General features: G+C 43.1%; 1 protein-coding gene across 4 annotated transcripts in view; it reads right to left on the bottom strand.

Moving 5' to 3' along the window:
- SAMD12 (sterile alpha motif domain containing 12) overlaps positions 1-21042 on the bottom strand; it is a 609026-nt gene that overhangs the window by 222466 nt on the left and 365518 nt on the right. The window contains exon 5 of one of the 4 annotated variants that reach the window (XM_075827980.1): positions 609-771. The exons of 2 other annotated variants lie outside the window; for them this stretch is intronic. In XM_075827980.1, coding sequence (XP_075684095.1) covers positions 644-771 — 128 coding nt within the window. In that variant the 3' untranslated portion in view covers positions 609-643. Of the gene's footprint in view, positions 1-608; positions 772-7525; positions 7718-21042 lie in introns of those variants that run through there. One more of the 4 variants, XM_075827981.1, reaches the window with a different exon arrangement.

Here is a 21042-nt window from a genome sequence, read left to right as displayed (position 1 = left end):
TCCAGACGTAAAACGAGGCAAAATACGCCTCGTATACGTCTGAAATTTGGCCGTGTGAACATACCCTTAGGTTCTAAACAAAATGACCCGCTCACACTTAAAGAGGACTTGTCACATGTAGCTGACATCTCAGTTAGATTGTCAACGCCCCACAGATTCTGGCGCTTCATTTTTTTTCTAGCCCTCACCGTTCCTGAGATATCAGTGCCATTCAATTTGGCCCCTGATATGCAAATGAGGCCGTTACCCCTTGACAAGTGAGCGGAGTTAACCACCAACTTGACACTCTAAGGCCTCATTTGCATATCAGGCACGAAAACTAATGACACTGATAGAGTGGCAGATTATCTAGACCATAGCCCCTGGGCTGTTCCACAAACTTGGGCCCCCCTTCCCCACCACCGCTCTGCCGTGTCTATAGTGAACACCACCTTTCTGTGCGAGCATTGACAAATGGTTGTTACGATCCCCCTTCTCAAAGGGCTGTCTCCCTACATACTGACAGTCTCCAACCATCGCTGACAGTATCACACTTCCTCTTGACAATGGTAACACACATTTGTCTATTAGTCCTGGGTACACAAAGATATGTAGAATACAAGGGTTACCTGCAACAGACATGTCAGGAGAGGGGACAGATCCCCTATAGATCCAGTGACGTCTTCTCTAACGGGAGCCGTTTTCTTTTCTTCTCCATCTGACGCAGACCGTTATGGCAACTTCTCCTGATGAGACATCTTTGTCCATCACTTCTGCAGCCATTTCCAGCCTCTATAAAAACACACAAATTTAGACACCAAGGCCCAGGACATACATTAAAGGGGTTGTCCGGGCACGGACCGTTTTTTATACTGATGACCTATCGATGTGACCGGACAACCCCTTTTACTCAGACTAATACATTTGGACACCAGACTAGATCATAGAATACATACAGACCCAGACCTTCTAAACTATTGCAGTCTCCAGACCAGACGCCCCCTACACAAATACAGACCCCAGAACAAGCACCCTAAATAAATACAGATGTCATACCAGACCTCTAAATAGACCCCAGACCTGACCCCCTAATACAGACCCCAGACCTGACCCCCTAAACTAATAATGACCCCAAACATGACTCCCTTAATACCGACCCCAGACCTTCTAAACTATTGCAGTCTCCAGACCAGACCCCCCTACACAAATACAGACCCCAGAACAAGCACCATAAATAAATACAGACCTAAGACCAGACCCCTAAATAAACCCCAGACCTGACAACCTAATACAGACCCCAGACCTGACCCCCTAAACTAATAATGACCCCAAACATGACTCCCTTAATACCGACCCCAGACCTTCTAAACTATTGCAGTCTCCAGACCAGACCCCCCTACACAAATACAGACCCCAGAACAAGCACCATAAATAAATACAGACCTAAGACCAGACCCCTAAATAAACCCCAGACCTGACAACCTAATACAGACCCCAGACCTGACCCCCTAAATGAATAATGACCCCAGACCTGACTCCCTTAATACAGACCCCAGACCAGATGCCCAAACTAATACAGACCCCCTAAATAAAGACCCCTAAACTAATACAGACCCCGTAAACTAATACAGACCCCAGACCAGACCCCTAAATACAGACCCCAGACCAGACCCCATAAATACAGACCCCAGACCAGACCCCCTAAATACAGACACCAGACCTCAAACTAATACAGACCCCCTAAATATAGACCCCCAGATCTGACCCCTACACTAATAATGACCCCCAGACCTGACTCCCTTAAGTAATACAGACCCCAGACCGGACCTTCTATTCTAATACGGACCCCAGACCATACCCCTAAACTAATACAGACCCTAGAACAGGCCCCCCAAATAGACCCTATAAACTAATACAGACCCCAGACCAGACCCCCTAAATACAGACCCCTAAATAAAGACCCCATAAACTAATACAGACACCCCCTAAATACCGACCCCAGACCAATTAAACTAACACAGACCCCTAAATATACAGACCCTAAACCCCTTAAACTGATATACACCCCCTAAATACAGACCACTTAAACTAATACAGACCCCCAAACCTCCTAAATATAGTCCCCAAACCATGCCCCCTAATACAGACCCCACACCGGAGCCCTAAATAAAGTCCCCCTAAATACAGACCCCTTAAACAAATCAATCCCCTTATACTTAGCAGCTCACCTCAGTCTTCTCTGTGGAATTTTGCTGCTGCTGCTCTTGGTCCTGCGGTCATGTGACCTTATGTCTAAAGGTCCATATGCAGGACATTCACAATGCAGTTTCGTTGTGGTTTTTTTCCGTGATTCGCGGCAAAATCGCTGCAAAAACGTGACAAAACTACAATGTACTTTGGGCGGCCATGGGCCCCCCAGGAGCCTCAGGCCCCTGGGCAGCCGCACAAAACGCCCTATGATAATCCGCCATTGCACTGATATCTCAGGAACGGTGGGGGCTAGAAGAATAAAACGAAAACATCTAACTGAGGTGTCAGCTGAAGTTTTTTGGGCAGTTGAGAAATCATCTTCAAAGAGAGTCTATCAGCAGTTTTGACCCCCCCCCCCCAAACTGCTGACAGCACTAGATAGGTGACGTGGAAACCAGTTTAAACACAACTATGTTGATGTTCATAGTAGTAGAATAACCAAGAGAAAAAAAAACATTTGTCATGCTGCGTAATGCAAAGTGTCCACTGGGCGATCCATAACAGTGAACTATACTGAGATTTTGGCAGTATACCCTCCCAAGCCCCCTCTGTTTTTGAATGATGGCTGTTGCAGACTCCTGGACAGCACCTCGTATGACGCAGGGGGCCTCTACAGCTGTCACTCAAGAGCAGAGGGGAGACACACTGACTCCCCAGGTTCTATAACATTGAGATTCTAGTCCTTGGGGTTCCAGAACTTTGACCTTCTGACACTTCCACACTGAAATCCATGACAATTTACAGTACAATGTATGTAGATGGAGTTGTCAAAACCCCATCCACATGTAGCGAAAAAGAAACCTGTGGAAATCTGGGCATGCTGCGGATTTTCAATCCCAAGCATGCCCATTCTATTCTGAAAATAACACCACAAATAAAACTCCTGTAGGTTTCATGGCAATGCCAGACTTGGGGTTCCAGGTACAATGGCACACTGAGACTTGGGATTCCAAAATAATGACACACTGACCCTTGGGGGCTCTTTGAAAATGACACATTAGCGCTATTCCATCGCTATGAAACACTGATGCTTGAAGCTTCATTGGTATTGAGATATTTGGTTTTTCAGAACAACTAGACACTGAAACTTGGGGTTCTACAACGATAAGACATTAACCATTGGGGTTCGATATAAATGACTCTTGTCCTTCCATAGAAAGCACACACTCATGAGTGGGGACCCCAGAACACAGACTGCTTGTGACTGCAGAACATTTATACTCTGTCTGAGAATCTCTGACCCAATGCATTGGCTTTTGAGAATATAATTTATTTTACTCCACCCACGCCATATGGGTTGGTATAAAACTCATTAAATTACTGAAACAAAAATAATTGATTTCGTTTTGCAGGAAAAACAAAAGAAATAAATCACATTTTAAGTCGCACATTAGAAGAGTGTTTCTAATGCTTCTTATTTAGATTCTACAAATAACCTCATACTGTTTATTAAAAGGAAAAGAAATTAAAAAAAAATAAAAACGTTTTTTTTTTTGTTGTTTTTTTTTAGTTTATGAGTTATAAGAAGAAAATAGAAGTTTGGCAAAAAAAAAAAAATTAAGACTCATGGGTGGAAATCAGAGGCCATGCATCAAGAAGTACTATATACAGTACAAAGCTAAGAAAACCACAGCTGACAGCTCCTAAGGCTGCGTTCACACAAAGTTTTTGGCAGGAGGAGAATCTGCCTCAAAATTCTGTTCTTTTTCATGCGAGCCGGTTTTTCCACTCGCGGGAAAAAAACGGCTCTGCCTCCCATTGTCTTCTGAGATGCTTTTCTTATGTCATATAAGAAAAGTCCTTGGGTTTATGAAAGTGGGGTGATGTGGGCATTGTTTTGGGTAACTATATGCCATGTTCCAAGAGGTTAATCAATAGTGAAATAGTGAAATTTTTACTTAAAGCACCTCTTCCCCAAAGCTAAGACTTGCTCATGAATGTCTTCTCATAGTCTAGATCAGTGGTCCCGAAACAGTGGCTCACAACTCCAGATGTGTGGCTCGTGATAGCAGCTCTGAGTTTATGATGGGTAGCATTCATTCATGTTATTAAAATGGGGGCTTATTTATTTTATTTTTTTTATAATATAATTTTTTACTGTTGACTTATATAACAAAATATTCTATACTACATAACAAAAAAAAACGAAGAAATTAATACAACTGATATTAAACAAAATGTTATGCAGCACAGACACAATCCCAAAAATGCAATACTGGTAAATCAACAATCACCCCCTAAAACCCAGGAGGGGAGAGAGAGAGAGAGAGAGAAAGAAAAAGATAGAGAAACATTACTCCTCAAACAGCTACTAACACAATTTAAACCACTCCTAAGGTATTTTTCTGTTCGGGGGATAGTTCCACTATCCATCTGTTCCAGATCTTATAAAAAAAAAAAAAAATAGCATCGGTTCCATTGGAACCTCTTTCCAAATTAATGGGGGCTTATTAATATTCATGATGGCACTACTTTCCACTTAATACCCCATCCCTTGACCCCCAAAGGCAGTGTGTGAAACATCATCATTGTCCACTAGCATAAACTCTTTAGCTGTACTGTATTGCAGTGGCAAATATACATTCTATGGACAAAATTATATTGATTCCTGACCATCACATCCATATGAGCTTGTTGGATATCCCATTCAAAAACAATGGGTGTCAATATGGTTACAGATATAACAGACTCCACTCTGGTGTGAAGGATGTCCATAAGATTGTTGCCCATTCAGCCTAGAGCACTTGTGAGGTCAGACACTGATGTTGGGGGAGAAGGTCTGGCGAGCAATCAACATTCTAGTTCATCCCAAAGGTGTTTGATGGGGTTGAGGTCAGGGCTCTGTGCAGAAACTATCATCACACCATGTCTCTCTGGAGCTCGCGTTGTGCACCTCCCCAAAACTATTGCCACAAAGTTTGAAGCTACAATTGTGTAAAATTTCTTAGTATAATCCTCCTCCACCTAATGGTACAGTAGGCATTCCGGCAGGTAGCGATCTCTTGGCATCCGCCAAACCCAAAATTTCCATCAGACTGCCAGATAGTCTTACTACTATTAGAAAACCAAATGGTCCCTTAGTTATATCATGTTCCCAGTGTTCCCGTATCCTGTTTCCTGTATCCCGTATCCAGTAACTGTGTTTGTTCCTGAGCAAAGTCTAGTGTTGGAGTCGAGTTCTTCCTCTATGCCACGCCCAGCGGCATCTGCCACGCCAAGCGTCACCTGCCACGCTTACTGTCATCTGCCACGCCAAGTGTCATCTGTGCCACGTATCATCAGTGCAAAAGCGTCTGCTACATCTCGTGTCTGTTAGGACTTTCATACAGGTACTCTTGTGCTATAGTCTTTCATTAACTGTAGTTTGGCCAGCTGCTACGTTGGTACGGCATAGCAGCCTAGTGGGCCCACATACCCCACAGTCGTGACAACTTGGAACTAGCTGGACCACAATTTCTTCTTCAGCCAATCTGTGATTTGAAGCCCTATTGACTTGCAGATGGATGTCAAATTTAACAGTAGTATTTATCTCTAAATGTTTTTAATTCTATGCTTTCTTGTTTCTACACATTTATTATGTCATCTTCCATTTCTGAGTTGAATGTGGCCCCCTAACATTTATCAAAATTAAATGTGACTAACGAGGTAGAAAAAAGGTTGGGAACTACTAATTTACATAGTGCGTCACTTGTTAGGGCAGAAATCTGTGCTCCAGTAATTGGGGCAAGAAGTTAAAACCTTGTCAGCCATTTTGAAAGTTATAGAGATCTGTCTTTGGTCACCCGGTCACCCAACATGAAACGAAAGTACAAGGTGGGCCATTTATATGGATACACCTAAATAAAATGGGAATGGTTGGTGATATTAACTTCCTGTTTGTGGCACATTAGTATATGGGAGGGGGGAAACTTTTCAAGCTGGGTGTTGACCATGGCGGCCATTTTGAAGTCGGTCATTTTGTATCCAACTTTAGTTTTTTCAATGGGAAGAGGGTCATGTGACACATCAAACTTATCGAGAATTTCACAAGAAAAACAATGGTGTGCTTGGTTTTAACGTTACTTAATTCTTTCATGAGTTATTTACAAGTTTCTGACCACTTATAAAATGTGTTCAAAGTGCTGCCCATTGTGTTGGATTGTCAATGCAACCCTCTTCTCCCACTCTTCACACACTGATAGCAACACCGCAGAAGAAATGCTAGCACAGGCTTCCAGTATCCGTAGTTTCAGTTGCTGCACATCTCGTATCTTCACAGCATAGACAATTGCCTTCAGATGACCCCAAAGATAAAAGTCACCTCAAGGCCACGGGATATCTGAAATTGCTACATGATGATGTGTTTCCCTCTTTATGCACTGAAGCTGGCACGTTCCCTGAGTTTTTCCAGCAAGATGGTGCACCACCACATAATGGGTGTCCGGTCCGAGCATTCCTAGATGAACAGTTTCCTGGAAAGTGGATTGGTCGTCGTGGGCCAGTTGAATGGCCCCCTAGGTCTCCCGATCTGACCCCCTTAGACTTTTATCTTTGGGGTCATCTGAAGGCAATTGTCTATGCTGTGAAGATACGAGATGTGCAGCAACTGAAACTACGGATACTGGAAGCCTGTGCTAGCATTTCTTCTGCGGTGTTGCTATCAGTGTGTGAAGAGTGGGAGAAGAGGGTTGCATTGACAATCCAACACAATGGGCAGCACTTTGAACACATTTTATAAGTGGTCAGAAACTTGTAAATAACTCATGAAAGAATAAAGTAACATTAAAACCAAGCACACCATTGTTTTTCTTGTGAAATTCTCGATAAGTTTGATGTCACATGACCCTCTTCCCATTGAAAAAACTAAAGTTGGATACAAAATGGCCAACTTCAAAATGGTCAACACCCAGCTTGAAAAGTTTCCCCCCTCCCATATACTAATGTGCCACAAACATGAAGTTAATATCACCAACCATTCCCATTTTATTTAGGTGTATCCATATAAATGGCCCACCCTGTATACACAATCCCTTTCCTACCCCCTTCTTTCATCTCTGTCAATCTTGACTATGTCTATTGTGCGTTCTTGAATTGGTTTACTAGGGGAGGGTGCTCTTACAATGAGGTTTAGAACGTATACGTGACAGCCCCATAGACCCAGGCAGCTAGGAATGCAAACTTCTCCTGGAAGGAACAGTCAGACAGAAATAACATAAATATGATGAAGATATGTCATTTTAAAGTAAAATTAAAAAAAGTTATCAATTTAAGAATTGTTTAATAAGAAATTTTGATCAAAAGCTGGAAATACATTTTAATATTTCATTTGATATTACATCCCATAATGCTTTGCAATACAATTCACACTGAAGTTTGACGATGTTGAAATATTAACTGACAAGTGTGATGAATTTTACATCTTCTATAAATGTTTAAACTTCAATCCATTTTCTAACAACACTTTCTCTTTTCTTCTGGGTCTAGAATATAGAAGGCAGTTGTCGCTGGGCTATAAGTGCACAATACAAAGAGAACAGGGTTTTACCATTTAGTACATAGCAAGTCTAGGAATATAATGTCATAAATAAGAGGCTGCAAACTGAAAAGCTGCCTAGATGTGGAAATGCTTTGTAAAGTCGATAGAATACTCCTTACATTTGCTAAGCATTAGGCATCGGCTATAATGGATTTTTATAGTATATCGTAATGCAGAGAGTGCGTCCATTCCACTATAACGGTAGAAAAAAAGCAACAATAATAAAATAAAAACTCCACAAAGGAACATTAAATATAGAAAAAAAATATCATGCGTTTTTTCATAAAGCAAGCATAGCAATGAAATGAATATATAATGGAGTAAAAAAGAATAACAAAGTTACTTATCAAACCTAAGAACCACAATTGTAATCCACAAATGTCCTTTACAAATGATTCGATAACCTTTAAATTAGGAAAATGGGCAAACTGATTTTTTGTTGGGATCATATGATTGCTAGAAAAATAACGGGTTCTACGAGGATGTGACATTTTTGAAGTTCCAGCACATTTTTATGTGGACACTAGGGTTTTCAGATCTAGGTCTGTGTAGGTCCATGAGCGGACCACTTTTGGGGCTTCCTCCCCTTCTTTGGAAGGAAGGTATTAGAGAATAGCTCCAAAACAAAACAGTCTACAAGTAAAAGATGAAAATTGCACATCAAAAATATATTTAAATATTACAAACAGTAACATGGACAAGAAAATACTGCCATATAGTGCACAAATAATACCGTCATACAATGCCCAAATAATACCACTGCATTATAGCACCAAGTATTTAAAATTTCTACAATTGTAACAGATGGGACAGCTGCAAAAAAATTATTGAATCTGATTTCCTTCATTATGTAATTCTTTATAATCGGGGTAGGAAAACCATAATCCTGTGCTGTGAAATAAATTTAGGGTCAACTTTATGGACTAAATGGGAAAGTGCAACTGTGGGGGAAGTTATCAAATGTTGAATCTGCATTCCCACCGCTGCCGTTTTTAGGATTTTCCCTTTCGTTTTTTCCTCCCCACCTTCCAAAAGCCATAACCTTTTTATATTTTCGTTGACATTGCCATATGAGGGCTTGTTTATTGCAGGGACAAGTTTTAGATTTTCACAGCACCATTTATTGTACCATATAATGTGCGGAACACTGTAAAAAATGCCATTGTGGGGTAGAATGGGAGAAAACGGCGATTCCTCCATTTTAAGGGGGTTTTGTTTTTCTGGTGTTCCCCGTGCGGTAAAAATGGCATGTTAAAGAGGCTCTGTCACCAGATTATAAGTGCCCTGTCTCCTACATAATCTGATTGGCGCTGTAATGTAGATAACAGCAGTGGTTTTTATTTTGAAAAACAATCATTTTTGAGCAAGTTATGAGCTAGTTTAGATTTATGCTAATGAGTTTCTCAATGGACAACTGGGCGTGTTTTTACTTTTTACCAACTGGGCGGTGTACAGAGGAGTGTATGACGCTGACCAATCAGTGACTAATCAGCGTCATACACTTCTCATTGTTCCAGACCAGCTTCTTTCACTGCACAATCACACTGTAACAATGGGCTGGAACAATGAGAAGTGTATGATGCTGATTGGTCACTGATTGGTCAGCGTCATACACTCCTCTGTACCACGCCCAGTTGGTAAAAAGTAAAAACACGCCCAGTTGTCCATTGAGAAACTCATTAGCATAAATCTAAACTAGCTCATAACTTGCTCAAAAATGATTGTTTTTCAAAATAAAAACCACTGTTGTTATCTACATTACAGCGCCAATCAGATTATGTAGGAGACAGGGCACTTATAATCTGGTGACAGAGCCTCTTTAACTTTAGGGTATGTTCACACGCTGAGCCAAAAACGTCTGAAAATACGGAGCTGTTTTCAAGGGAAAACAGCACCTGATTTTCAGACGCTTTTTGAGCAACTCACGTTTTTCGCAGCGTTTTCGCAGCGTTTTTTCGGCCGTTTTTGGAGCTGTTTTCAATAGAGTCTATGAGAAAACGGCTCCAAAAACGTCCCAAGAAGTGTCCTGCACTTCTTTTGACGAGGCTGTAATTTTACGCGTCGTCTTTTGACAGCGACGCGTAAAATGACAGGTCGTCGGCACAGAACATCGTAAGACCCATTGAAAGCAATGGGCAGATGTTTGCCGACGTATTGGAGCCGTCTTTTCAAGCGTAATTCGAGGCGTAAAACGCCTCCATTGCGTCTGAAAATAGGTGAACCCAGCATTATTCTGCAGGTCAATACGCTTATGGCGATACAAAATGTATATATTTTTTTTTATGTTTTACTAATTTTAAAAGGAAAAAACTGTTTGTTAAAAATAACATTTGTGTTTTGACGCCGTATTCTGAGAGCCATAGCTTTTTTTTTCGTTGATAACGCGGTATCAGGGCTTGTTTTTGCAGGGCGAGATGTAATTTCTATTGATACCATTTCAGGGTACATGAAACTTTTGTGCGGGTTAAATAATGTTATATTGTAATATTTAACAAATGCTGTGATACCAGTTATGTTAATTTTTATTTTATTTTTTACATTGCGCTTTGGGGAAAATGAGAAAAGTTTTTTTTTACTGTTAATATTTATATTTTTTCTATATATTAAAAAAACTTTAATTATATTTAACTTTTTTTTTTACTAGTCCCTCTAGGGGACTTGAACAGCGATCGCTTGCATGATATACTGCAATACTAATGTATTGCAGCATATCGTTATACTGACAGTCTCATATGAAGCCCAGCCGGAGGCAGGGCTTCATAGGAGTACAAAGATGGCAGACCTGAGGGCCTTCATAAGGCCTCCAGGCTGCCATGTTAATCATCGGCACCCCGTGGGCACCCCTCGTGGGCCGATATTGACCGCCACATCTAAGGGATTAAACTAGTGGGAACGCTGAAGTGTTGGCTGTTGCATTCAGCCGACACGCTCGTTCTAGGGAGCCTGTGAGCCCGCTCCGTACTCCCCCACCTGACCTCCACCCTATATATACACGTTGGATGTCTGGAAGGGCTTAAAAGCAATTTACACCTGTTAATTAACATCAATTTATTTAGTTTAGTTTTTTTTTTTTAATAGTACATGCAAAAATAATAAACTTTGCAATATGTCTTGGTACAGAAAAATGCCACTGTCTGCAACTGTTCAAAAACACTGCACTCACTGAAAAACCACGACCACTATGAGACTGAAGGCTAGATAGGGATATTATACACAGAGCAACACTGCAAGGGGGGGATCTTAGTCATGTGTCTAATAAAGCTGCAGATGATTGATCAAAGTATTGACAGGGTCGGCCTTAGAGGTGTGAGACCTGTGTGTCTGCCCAGGTTCATTAGAAGGGGGCATAGAACTCTGGATTGGGGTACAGTGGTCCTGAGTGTGGGAGAACATCATAACAATTAGTAGAACCGATAAAAACACAGGGACATATACAAAAACACTGAAAAAGGCCATACTTACAAATGGACACAGCCAGGCCAGAAATGCTGATGAAAGGGCGAGCAGGTGCTTTAAATAATAATAGCCACTCCCACTAGTCTTGAGGGGAGTGGTGTGTGGTGCATGGGAGGTGTAGTAAGAAATAATAAATGAATAGTGTGTGTGCAAGTGTAATACTATAAGTGAAATATAGGGGGCAGTAATAAATGAAGTGCCTCAATAGAAATAAATGGATAATGGGGTGCAAGTGAGTGAAACATGGAGGGATAGTGTGTACGTCATGAGGCACAACGTGTATAGCCAGGTAGAAGCCTATTTGTGACGCCTTGATAATTCATAGAGCGGGCTACCCTGCTTGCTATGCCAAACAACAACACACCATGCTCTCCCAGCATCAAAGACCCGGCTGTGTCCAAGAGAAGCGAATATACATAATAATGAAAAATACCTGGGGTATTGGTAATCATTTTGGCCAAAAGGACGCAAGCTCGCAATCCACGACAAGGATCCCCAGACTTGCGAGTCCCTAACTCCTAAACTGGAACAGAACGTTCCTGATGCACAAACAGAACCGATAAAAACACAGGGACATATACAAAAACACTTGCACCCCATTATCCATTTATTTCTATTGAGGCACTTCATTTATTACTGCCCCCTATATTTCACTTATAGTATTACACTTGCACACACACTATTCATTTATTATTTCTTACTACACATCCCATGCACCACACACCACTCCCCTCAAGACTAGTGGGAGTGGCTATTATTATTTAAAGCACCTGCTCGCCCTTTCATCAGCATTTCTGGCCTGGCTGTGTCCATTTGTAAGTATGGCCTTTTTCAGTGTTTTTGTATCATAACAATTAGTGCCCGACCCTTCTGGAGCTGAGCTCACAAAAACTGACAATTAGAGATGGACATTGTGGTAAGTAATATTTTTATCTCTCTAGTACATGACGGCCTATTTTGAAAATGTATTTAATTTCTTTCTTTAATTTCTTAACATATCTTCATAGTGGTTAGAGCTCCATTTTTCTGGTACATAGCTCCAAATCCCTTGTGGAGACGTACATTAAAATAAAAACTATTTGGGCTGCATGAAATCCCCATTAGGGAGAGCTTACTGCATACTCCTTCTACACTGAACCAAATAAAAAAACAACAAATTCTTAGCGCCCCCTAGTGGTTACTGCAACAATCCAGAATGGTATTATTTAATATCGCCATGCAGAGGATATGGAGGTCTGGATCAGAAAATTTGAGCTCTGGCAGCTAATAAGATATATTAAGAAATTACTCAGCATGGAATGTGGAATCCAATTTTTAAGAACCTGCATTTGGAAACCCCCTAAATCAGTTATGATAATTACAGTGCCCCCTACAGAGGAGACAAGGTATTACAGCGTGTTTATGTCATGAACACACAATTTTGCGGTAAAAGGGCATTTCTGAAAATTGTTGTGTATCTGCAGACAACTCCATTATAGTTTTATAAAATATACATATATTATTAAATAATTCTGATTTAAAAACCAGGCCTGGATAACCCATTTATAAGAAGAGTTCTCCTGAATCTAAAGCCCTCAGACGTGGCGCGCTGACTTCTATACATCACTATTCTCGTCGCTTCATCCATCCAGCACTCTGCATAAAGGTTTAATGGTGCAGATTTACAGCGCAATATGTCGCCTCCATCCGTAATACAGTTCACAACCGCCCTGGATCATGTCCAACAACGCGACACTTCTCATCTAACACTAACACCTTAATCTGCCAACATCTGTTCCTTCATTGTATCGTTACACAAACTATTCACAGCACGCTGTTCAGCAAATGAATATTCCGACTCGCAGTATTATGTGCGCCCCACATCCGACACTTACATGTATAACTTTACCACACTGTCAAGCTACAGTCCTGGGAGTCATACTGAGGATTACAGCTCCATCATCAGCGGCTAGGTCTCAGGGGAATCTCTAATTTAATAAAAGGGGTTGTTTGAAATAAGAATAAAGGGTGATTTTTTTTTCATCAGAAACAGCGCCAACCTAATCCAAAGGCTGCGTCTGGTATTGCAGCTCAGCCCATCATTTGAAGGAAGCTGAGCTGCAATACCAGAAACAAACTATAGATAAGTGTGGTGCTATTTCTAAAAAACAAAACAAACAAAAAACGTTTTTTTTTTATAACCCCTTAAACCCCACACAACCCCTTAAAGGGTGGACAATCCTTTACCATATGTCCTTTCACAGTTTATTGTGAAACAGTGGACACATGCTATGTACTATACACTTTTGCAGCTATTGTGTAATGCTTCAGTGAATCTAAAATAAAACAAGCTACTAGTCAAACAGTCTTAATTAAAAATCTTCTACCGTTTTGTGTATGCAGTTCGCATGAAAACCTGTGTGTCTCCAGGATTACAGGTTATAAACAAACCCTGCGTGTAGTCTGTTCCTGCAGTCATGTGTTGCTTCCTTCTTTTTGCTTACTTACTTGGAGACACATTGGTCTGCATAGAAACTGTATACACAAAACGATAGAATTTTTTTTAAATGCTTTATATACTTCTCTTTAGATGCATTGGTTGGCAAACATATCCTGCAACTCTTTGAGAGTGCATCATCCATGATTCATAAAAACTGTCTAGTTAGGACAGTGCCTATGGCTAGGGCTACGCGGCGACTTTGGTCGCTGTGTCGTGGTGCCTGCATCGCAAGTAATGAAAGTAAATTTGGGTGCTATGCAACCCGCAAGTTGCCATGACTGTGAGATCCCAAAATCGCAAGAAGTCCAGAGGACTTGGATTCCTTGCGACCACATTCACTTTAATTACCTGCGATGCAGACCACGCGACCCAACGATCTCTGGCCATAAGACCTAGGTCGCGGCCAAAGTCGCGTTGTAGCCCTAGCCTTAGGTTTATCTACAATTCCTAAGTAAAACCACATGTAACACAGTGTGATATTACCGTGACTTATGTTGAGTGACAAACACAGCTCTGCTACATGTGTGTAAGCACCTTCATCTCTGCGGATATGAGCAAAAGGTTTCCACAACATTTCATATTTTTAGATTTTGGGTTTGAATCCGCTTAAATTGACACTAAACGTTAACCCTTGGAGGAGCGACCAATTTTGGCCCTGAGAAGAACTTTTTTGTTTCCTCTTTGCATTTAGCCTTTTAAACTTTTATATTTTTTGTTCAATGTATGAGGCTTTGTTTTTTGCAGAACAATTTGTACTTTATTTATGTTCCATTTTGTGGTACATACACATTGGGGTTTAATTGATATAAATTTTTATTTTGGCAAATATACTGAAAGAAGCAATTTTTTTTTTACTGCATTTTTTTTTTTTACTGCATACACCGATCATTATAAATAATGTCAATTTTAACTGATTTTGCTTTTTTAACATTACTTTTTTTTTCATTTAACTTTTTTGTTTAGTTTTGATTTTTTTTAACTAAAGTGTACGGATGTAGCCATCTTTATCTTGACTGATAACTTGCTGCAGCGTGATATCACACAACAAAAGTCATTGAAAAGTTATTGAAAAAGTAAAGTTAAAGTTTCTTGTGTATTTAATGCGTTCAGGGTATGTTCACACGCTTAGCAAAAAAAAGTCTGAAAATACGGAGCTGTTTTCAAGGGAAAACAGCTCCTGATTTTCAGATGTTTTTTAAGCCACTCGCAATTTTGGCGGCGTTTTTTATGGCCATTTTTGGAGCTGTTTTCTATAGAGTGTCAATGAAAAACGGCTCCAAAAACGTCCCAAAAAGTGACCTGCACTTCTTCTTTGCGGCCGTTTTTTTACGCGGCCGTTTTTCAAAACGGCCCATCGGAACAGAAAGCCGTTTTTCCCATTGAAATCAATGGGCAGATGTTTTCTGCTTCCGATTTTTCGGCCGTTTTTCGGGTTTTTATGGCCCAAAAAACAGCCGAAAATAGGCCCTGTGAACATACCCTTAGAGTCAAGATAAAGATGGCTACATCTGTACTGCCATATATCTACATGCTAGAACATTAGCCAGTGCATTACACTAGGTATAGGCCATGAACGTGTCACAGAAATTCCCTGTGACACTATCAAAGTGTCCTCCCCTCACTCTATCCCTTTGAATGCTGTGATCAGCGTTGATCACGACATTCAAATGGTTAACAGCAGAGATTAGAGGTGTTTCTTTGATCACAGCTGTTGCCCTGCTTCTGATTGCATGGGCACATTTGCATAGTTGCCAACAGTTTACATTTTTTTTCCAGAGACACTTAGGGTATGTGCACACGTAGCGTTTTCAGCCGTTTTTCGGGCCGTAAATGTCCCAAAAAATTGGAAGCAGAACGCCTCCAAACATTCAAACATTCAAAACAGCCGCGTAAAAAAAACGTCTGCGAAAAAGAAGTGCATGTCACTTCTTCACCCGTTTTTGGAGCTGTTTTTCCATAGACTCTATAGAAAAACAGCTCCAAAAAATGGGCGTAATAAATGCCGCGAAAAACGCGAGTGGCTTAAAAAACATCTGAAAATCAGGAGCTGTTTTCCATTGAAAACAGCTCCGTATTTTCAGACGTTTTTTGCTAAGCGTGTGAACATACCCTTAGGAAGTGGCGTCTTTGGTGGGTGTGCCTTATGGAGCGTGGCTTATCTGGTGGGCGTGTATAGTCGGCGCGGCTTACTTTCCAGAATTTCTACATAGAAATAAACTAACAAAAGTGTCTGCACTAGTTTGGCTGACAACTACTATGGTGGACGTTATTTCTCTGGTTATCCAGTTGTTTACAGGCAGGTGATGTCTCACTTCATGACTAGGCGTAGGCGATATGTGCTGACCACTACTGGTAGTGTAAAAACCATCATAGATAGTGCCACACTCAGTGCCCCTTGTAGATGGTGCTCCACACAGCCCCCAGTAGATATTGTCACACACTGCTCCCTGTAGATAGTGCCACACACTGCTCCCTGTAAATATTGCTACACACTGCCTACTGTATATATAGCCACACAGACCCACTGTACCCCTGTATATATTGTAACACAGCCTCCCTATAGAAGGTACTACACACTGCCCCAGTAGATATTGCTACACACTGCTCCATATATACAGTACATTGCCACACAGCGCCCCTGTAGAAGGTGTTCCACACTGCCCCTAGTAGATATTGCCACACACTGCTCCCTTTAGATATTGCCACACACTGCTCCCTGTATATATTGCCACACAGCCCCCCTGTAGATGGTGTTCCACACTGCCTCAGTAGATATTGCCACACACTGCTCCCTGTAGATATTGCCACACATTGCTCCCTGTAGATTTTGCCACACAGCCCCTCTGTAGATGGTGTTCCACACTGCCCCACTAGATATTGCCACACACTGCTCCCTGTAGATATTGCCACACAGCCCCCCTGTAGATGGTGTTCCACACTGCCCCAGTAGATATTGCCACACACTGCTCCCTGAAGATATTGCCACACATTGCTCCCTGTAGATTTTGCCACACAGCCCCTCTGTAGAAGGTGCTACACACTGCCCCAGTAGATATTGCCACCCACTGCTCCCTGTAGATATTGCCACACAGCCCCCTGGAGATGGTGATCCACTCTGATCCCTGTAGATATTGTCACACACTGCTCCCTGTAGATATTGAAACACAGCCCCCCTGTAGATATTGAAACACAGCCCGTCTGTAGAAGGTGCTACACACTGCCCCAGTAGATATTGCCACACACTGGTCCCTGTAGATATTGAAACACAGCCCACCCTGTAGATATTGTAACACAGCACCCCTGTAGCAGGTGCTACACACTGCCCCAGTAGATATTGCCACACACTGCTCCCCGCAGATATTGCCACACTGCTCCCTGTAGATATTGCCACACACTGCTCCCTGTAGATATTGCCACACTGCTCCCTGTAGATGGTGTTCCACACTGCCCCTAGTAGATATTGCCACACACTACTCCCTGTAGATATTGCCAGACAATGCTCCCTGTAGATATTGCCACACAGAACTTCTGTAGATGGTGCTCTACACTGCTCCCTGTAGATATTACCACACACTGCTCCCTGTAGATATTGCAACACATTGCTCCATGTAGATTTTGCCACACAGCCCCTCTGTAGATGGTGTTCCACACAGCCCCAGTAGATATTGCCACCCACTGCTCCCTGTAGATATTGCCACACAGCCCCTCTGTAGATGGTGATTCACACTGCCCCAGTAGATATTGCCACACACTGCTCCATGCAGATATTGCCACACACTGCTCCCTGTAGATATTGCCACACAACCCCCCTGTAGAAGGTGCTCCACACTGCCTCTAGTAGATATTACCACACACTGCTCCCTGTAGATATTGGCACACAGTCCCCCTGTAGAAAGTGCTCTACACTGGCCCCAATAGATAGTGCACACACTGCTGCATGTAGATATTGCCACGCACTGCTTCCTGTAGATATTGCCACACACTGCTTCCTGTAGATAATACCCCAGTGCCCCATGTAGATAGTGCCACATGGCCCCCTGTAGATAGTGCCACAGGGCTTTCTATAGATGGCGGCACACATGCCCTTTTTAGATAGTGCCACAGTACCCTCTGTATGATAGTGGCACAGGGCCCCCCTGTAGATAGTGCCACACACTGCTTCCTGTAGATATTGCCACACAGCCCCCTGTAGATGGTGCTCCACACAGCCCCTCTGTAGATGGTGTTCCACACTGCCCCAGTAGATATTGCCACACACTGCTCCCTGTAGATATTGCCACACAGCCCCCCTGTAGATGGTGTTCCACACTGCCCCAGAAGATATTGCCACACACTGCTCCCTGAAGATATTGCCACACATTGCTCCCTGTAGATTTTGCCACACAGCCCCTCTGTAGAAGGTGCTACACACTGCCCCAGTAGATATTGCCACCCACTGCTCCCTGTAGATATTGCCACACAGCCCCCTGGAGATGGTGATCCACTCTGATCCCTGTAGATATTGCCACACACTGCTCCCTGTAGATATTGAAACACAGCCCCCCTGTAGATATTGAAACACAGCCCGTCTGTAGAAGGTGCTACACACTGCCCCAGTAGATATTGCCACACACTGGTCCCTGTAGATATTGAAACACAGCCCACCCTGTAGATATTGTAACAAAGCACCCCTGTAGCAGGTGCTACACACTGCCCCAGTAGATATTGCCACACACTGCTCCCCGCAGATATTGCCACACTGCTCCCTGTAGATATTGCCACACACTGCTCCCTGTAGATATTGCCACACTGCTCCCTGTAGATGGTGTTCCACACTGCCCCTAGTAGATATTGCCACACACTACTCCCTGTAGATATTGCCAGACAATGCTCCCTGTAGATATTGCCACACAGAACTTCTGTAGATGGTGCTCTACACTGCTCCCTGTAGATATTACCACACACTGCTCCCTGTAGATATTGCCACACATTGCTCCATGTAGATTTTGCCACACAGCCCCTCTGTAGATGGTGTTCCACACAGCCCCAGTAGATATTGCCACCCACTGCTCCCTGTAGATATTGCCACACAGCCCCCCTGTAGATGGTGATTCACACTGCCCCAGTAGATATTGCCACACACTGCTCCATGCAGATATTGCCACACACTGCTCCCTGTAGATATTGCCACACAACCCCCCTGTAGAAGGTGCTCCACACTGCCTCTAGTAGATATTACCACACACTGCTCCCTGTAGATATTGGCACACAGTCCCCCTGTAGAAAGTGCTCTACACTGGCCCCAATAGATAGTGCACACACTGCTGCATGTAGATATTGCCACGCACTGCTTCCTGTAGATATTGCCACACACTGCTTCCTGTAGATAATACCCCAGTGCCCCATGTAGATAGTGCCACATGGCCCCCTGTAGATAGTGCCACAGGGCTTTCTATAGATGGCGGCACACATCCCCTTTTTAGATAGTGCCACAGTACCCTCTGTATGATAGTGGCACAGGGCCCCCCTGTAGATAGTGCCACACACTGCTTCCTGTAGATATTGCCACACAGCCCCCTGTAGATGGTGCTCCACACTGCCGCCTGTAGATAGTGCTCAACCCTGCAGATAGTGCCACACAGCCCCCAGTAGATATTGCCACACACTGCTCCCTGCAGATATTGCCACACAGCCCCCCGTATAAGGTGCTCCACACTGCCCCACAGTAGATATTGCCACCCACTGCTCCCTGTAGATATTGCCAAACAGCCCCCCTGTAGATGGTGATTCACACTGCCCCAGTAGATATTGCCACACACTGCTCCATGTAGATATTGCCACACACTGCTCCCTGTAGATATTGCCACACAACCCCCCTGTAGAAGGTGCTCCACACTGCCTCCAGTAGATATTACCACACTGCTCCCTGTAGATATTGCCACACAGTCCCCCTGTAGAAGGTGCTCCACACTGGCCCCAATAGATAGTGGACACACTGCTGCATGTAGATATTGCCACGCACTGCTTCCTGTAGATATTGCCACACACTGCTTCCTGTAGATAATCCCCCAGTGCCCCATGTAGATAGTGCCACATGGCCCCCTGTAGATAGTGCCACACAGCTCCCAGTAGATATTGCCACACACTGCTCCCTGTAGATATTGCCACACAGCCCCCCCGTATAAGGTGCTCCACACTGCCCCCCAGTAGATATTACCACATATTGCTCCCTGTAGATATTGTCACACAGTCCCCTGTATAAGGTGCTCCACACGGGCCCCAGTAGATAGTGCACACACTACTCCATATAGATATTGCCACGCACTGCTTCCTGTAGATAATGCCACAGTGCCCCCTGTAGGTAGTGTCACATGGCCCCCATGTAGATAGTGCCACACTGCCCTCTATAAACAGTGCAAGCAGAGTGTCCTCATAAACAGTGCTAGAAGAGTGCCCAATAAGAAAACAGTGCTAACAGAGTGCTCCCCATAAACAGTGCTCACAGAGTGCCCCCATAAACAGTGCTAGCAGAGCGCTCCCTATAAACATTGCTGCAGAGTGCTTCCCAAAAGTAAACAGTGCTAGCAGAGTGTCCCCATTATACAGTGCAGCAGAATGTCCCCCATAAACAGTGCTTGCAAAGTGCCCCATAAGAAAACAATGCTAGCAGAGCGCTCCCCATAAACATTGCTAGCAGAGTGCCTCCCATAAGTAAACAGTGCTAGTTGAGTGTCCCCCATAAACACTGCGATCAGAGTGCCCCATAAACGGTGCTCGCAGAGTGCCCCCATTAACAGTGCTAAGAGAGTATCCCCCATAAACAGTGCTAGCAGAGTGTCCGATAAGAAAAAAGTGCTAGCAGAGTGCCCCGCATAAACAGTGCTCACAATGTGATCCCCGTAAACAGTGCTAGCAGAGTGCCCCAAATGTAAACAGTGCTAGCAGAATGTCCTCTATAAAGAGTTCTTGCAAAGTGTCCCCCACAAACCGTGCTAGCAGATTGTCCCCCTAAACAGTGCAAGCAGAGCGCCCCGCATGAGAAAACAGTGCTAGCAGAGTGTTTCACAAAAATAGTGCAAGCAGAGTGCCCCCATAAGAAAGCAGTGTAGCAGTGTCCCCCATAAACAGTGCTAGAAATGTCCCCTATAAACAGTGGTAGCAGAATGCCGCCATACAGTGTGCTAGCAGAGTGCCCCAATAAGGAAACCGTGCCAGCAAAGTGCCCCAATAAACAATACTACGAGCAAAGAGCCCTCTCACAAACAGTGCCACCAGAATACATTGAATTAGCAATACTACCAACGGAGTGCCTCCAAAGAATTCAATACAATTTTGTCTGCCTCTGGCTGCCACTAGGGGGAGCTCACTACATACATATTTATAC

Source organism: Rhinoderma darwinii, chromosome 5, assembly GCF_050947455.1.
Source record: "Rhinoderma darwinii isolate aRhiDar2 chromosome 5, aRhiDar2.hap1, whole genome shotgun sequence".
Taxonomy (NCBI): domain Eukaryota; kingdom Metazoa; phylum Chordata; class Amphibia; order Anura; family Rhinodermatidae; genus Rhinoderma; species Rhinoderma darwinii.
The sequence above is the reverse complement of the archived record's forward strand: the minus strand, read 5'-3'. Positions and strand labels throughout refer to the sequence as shown.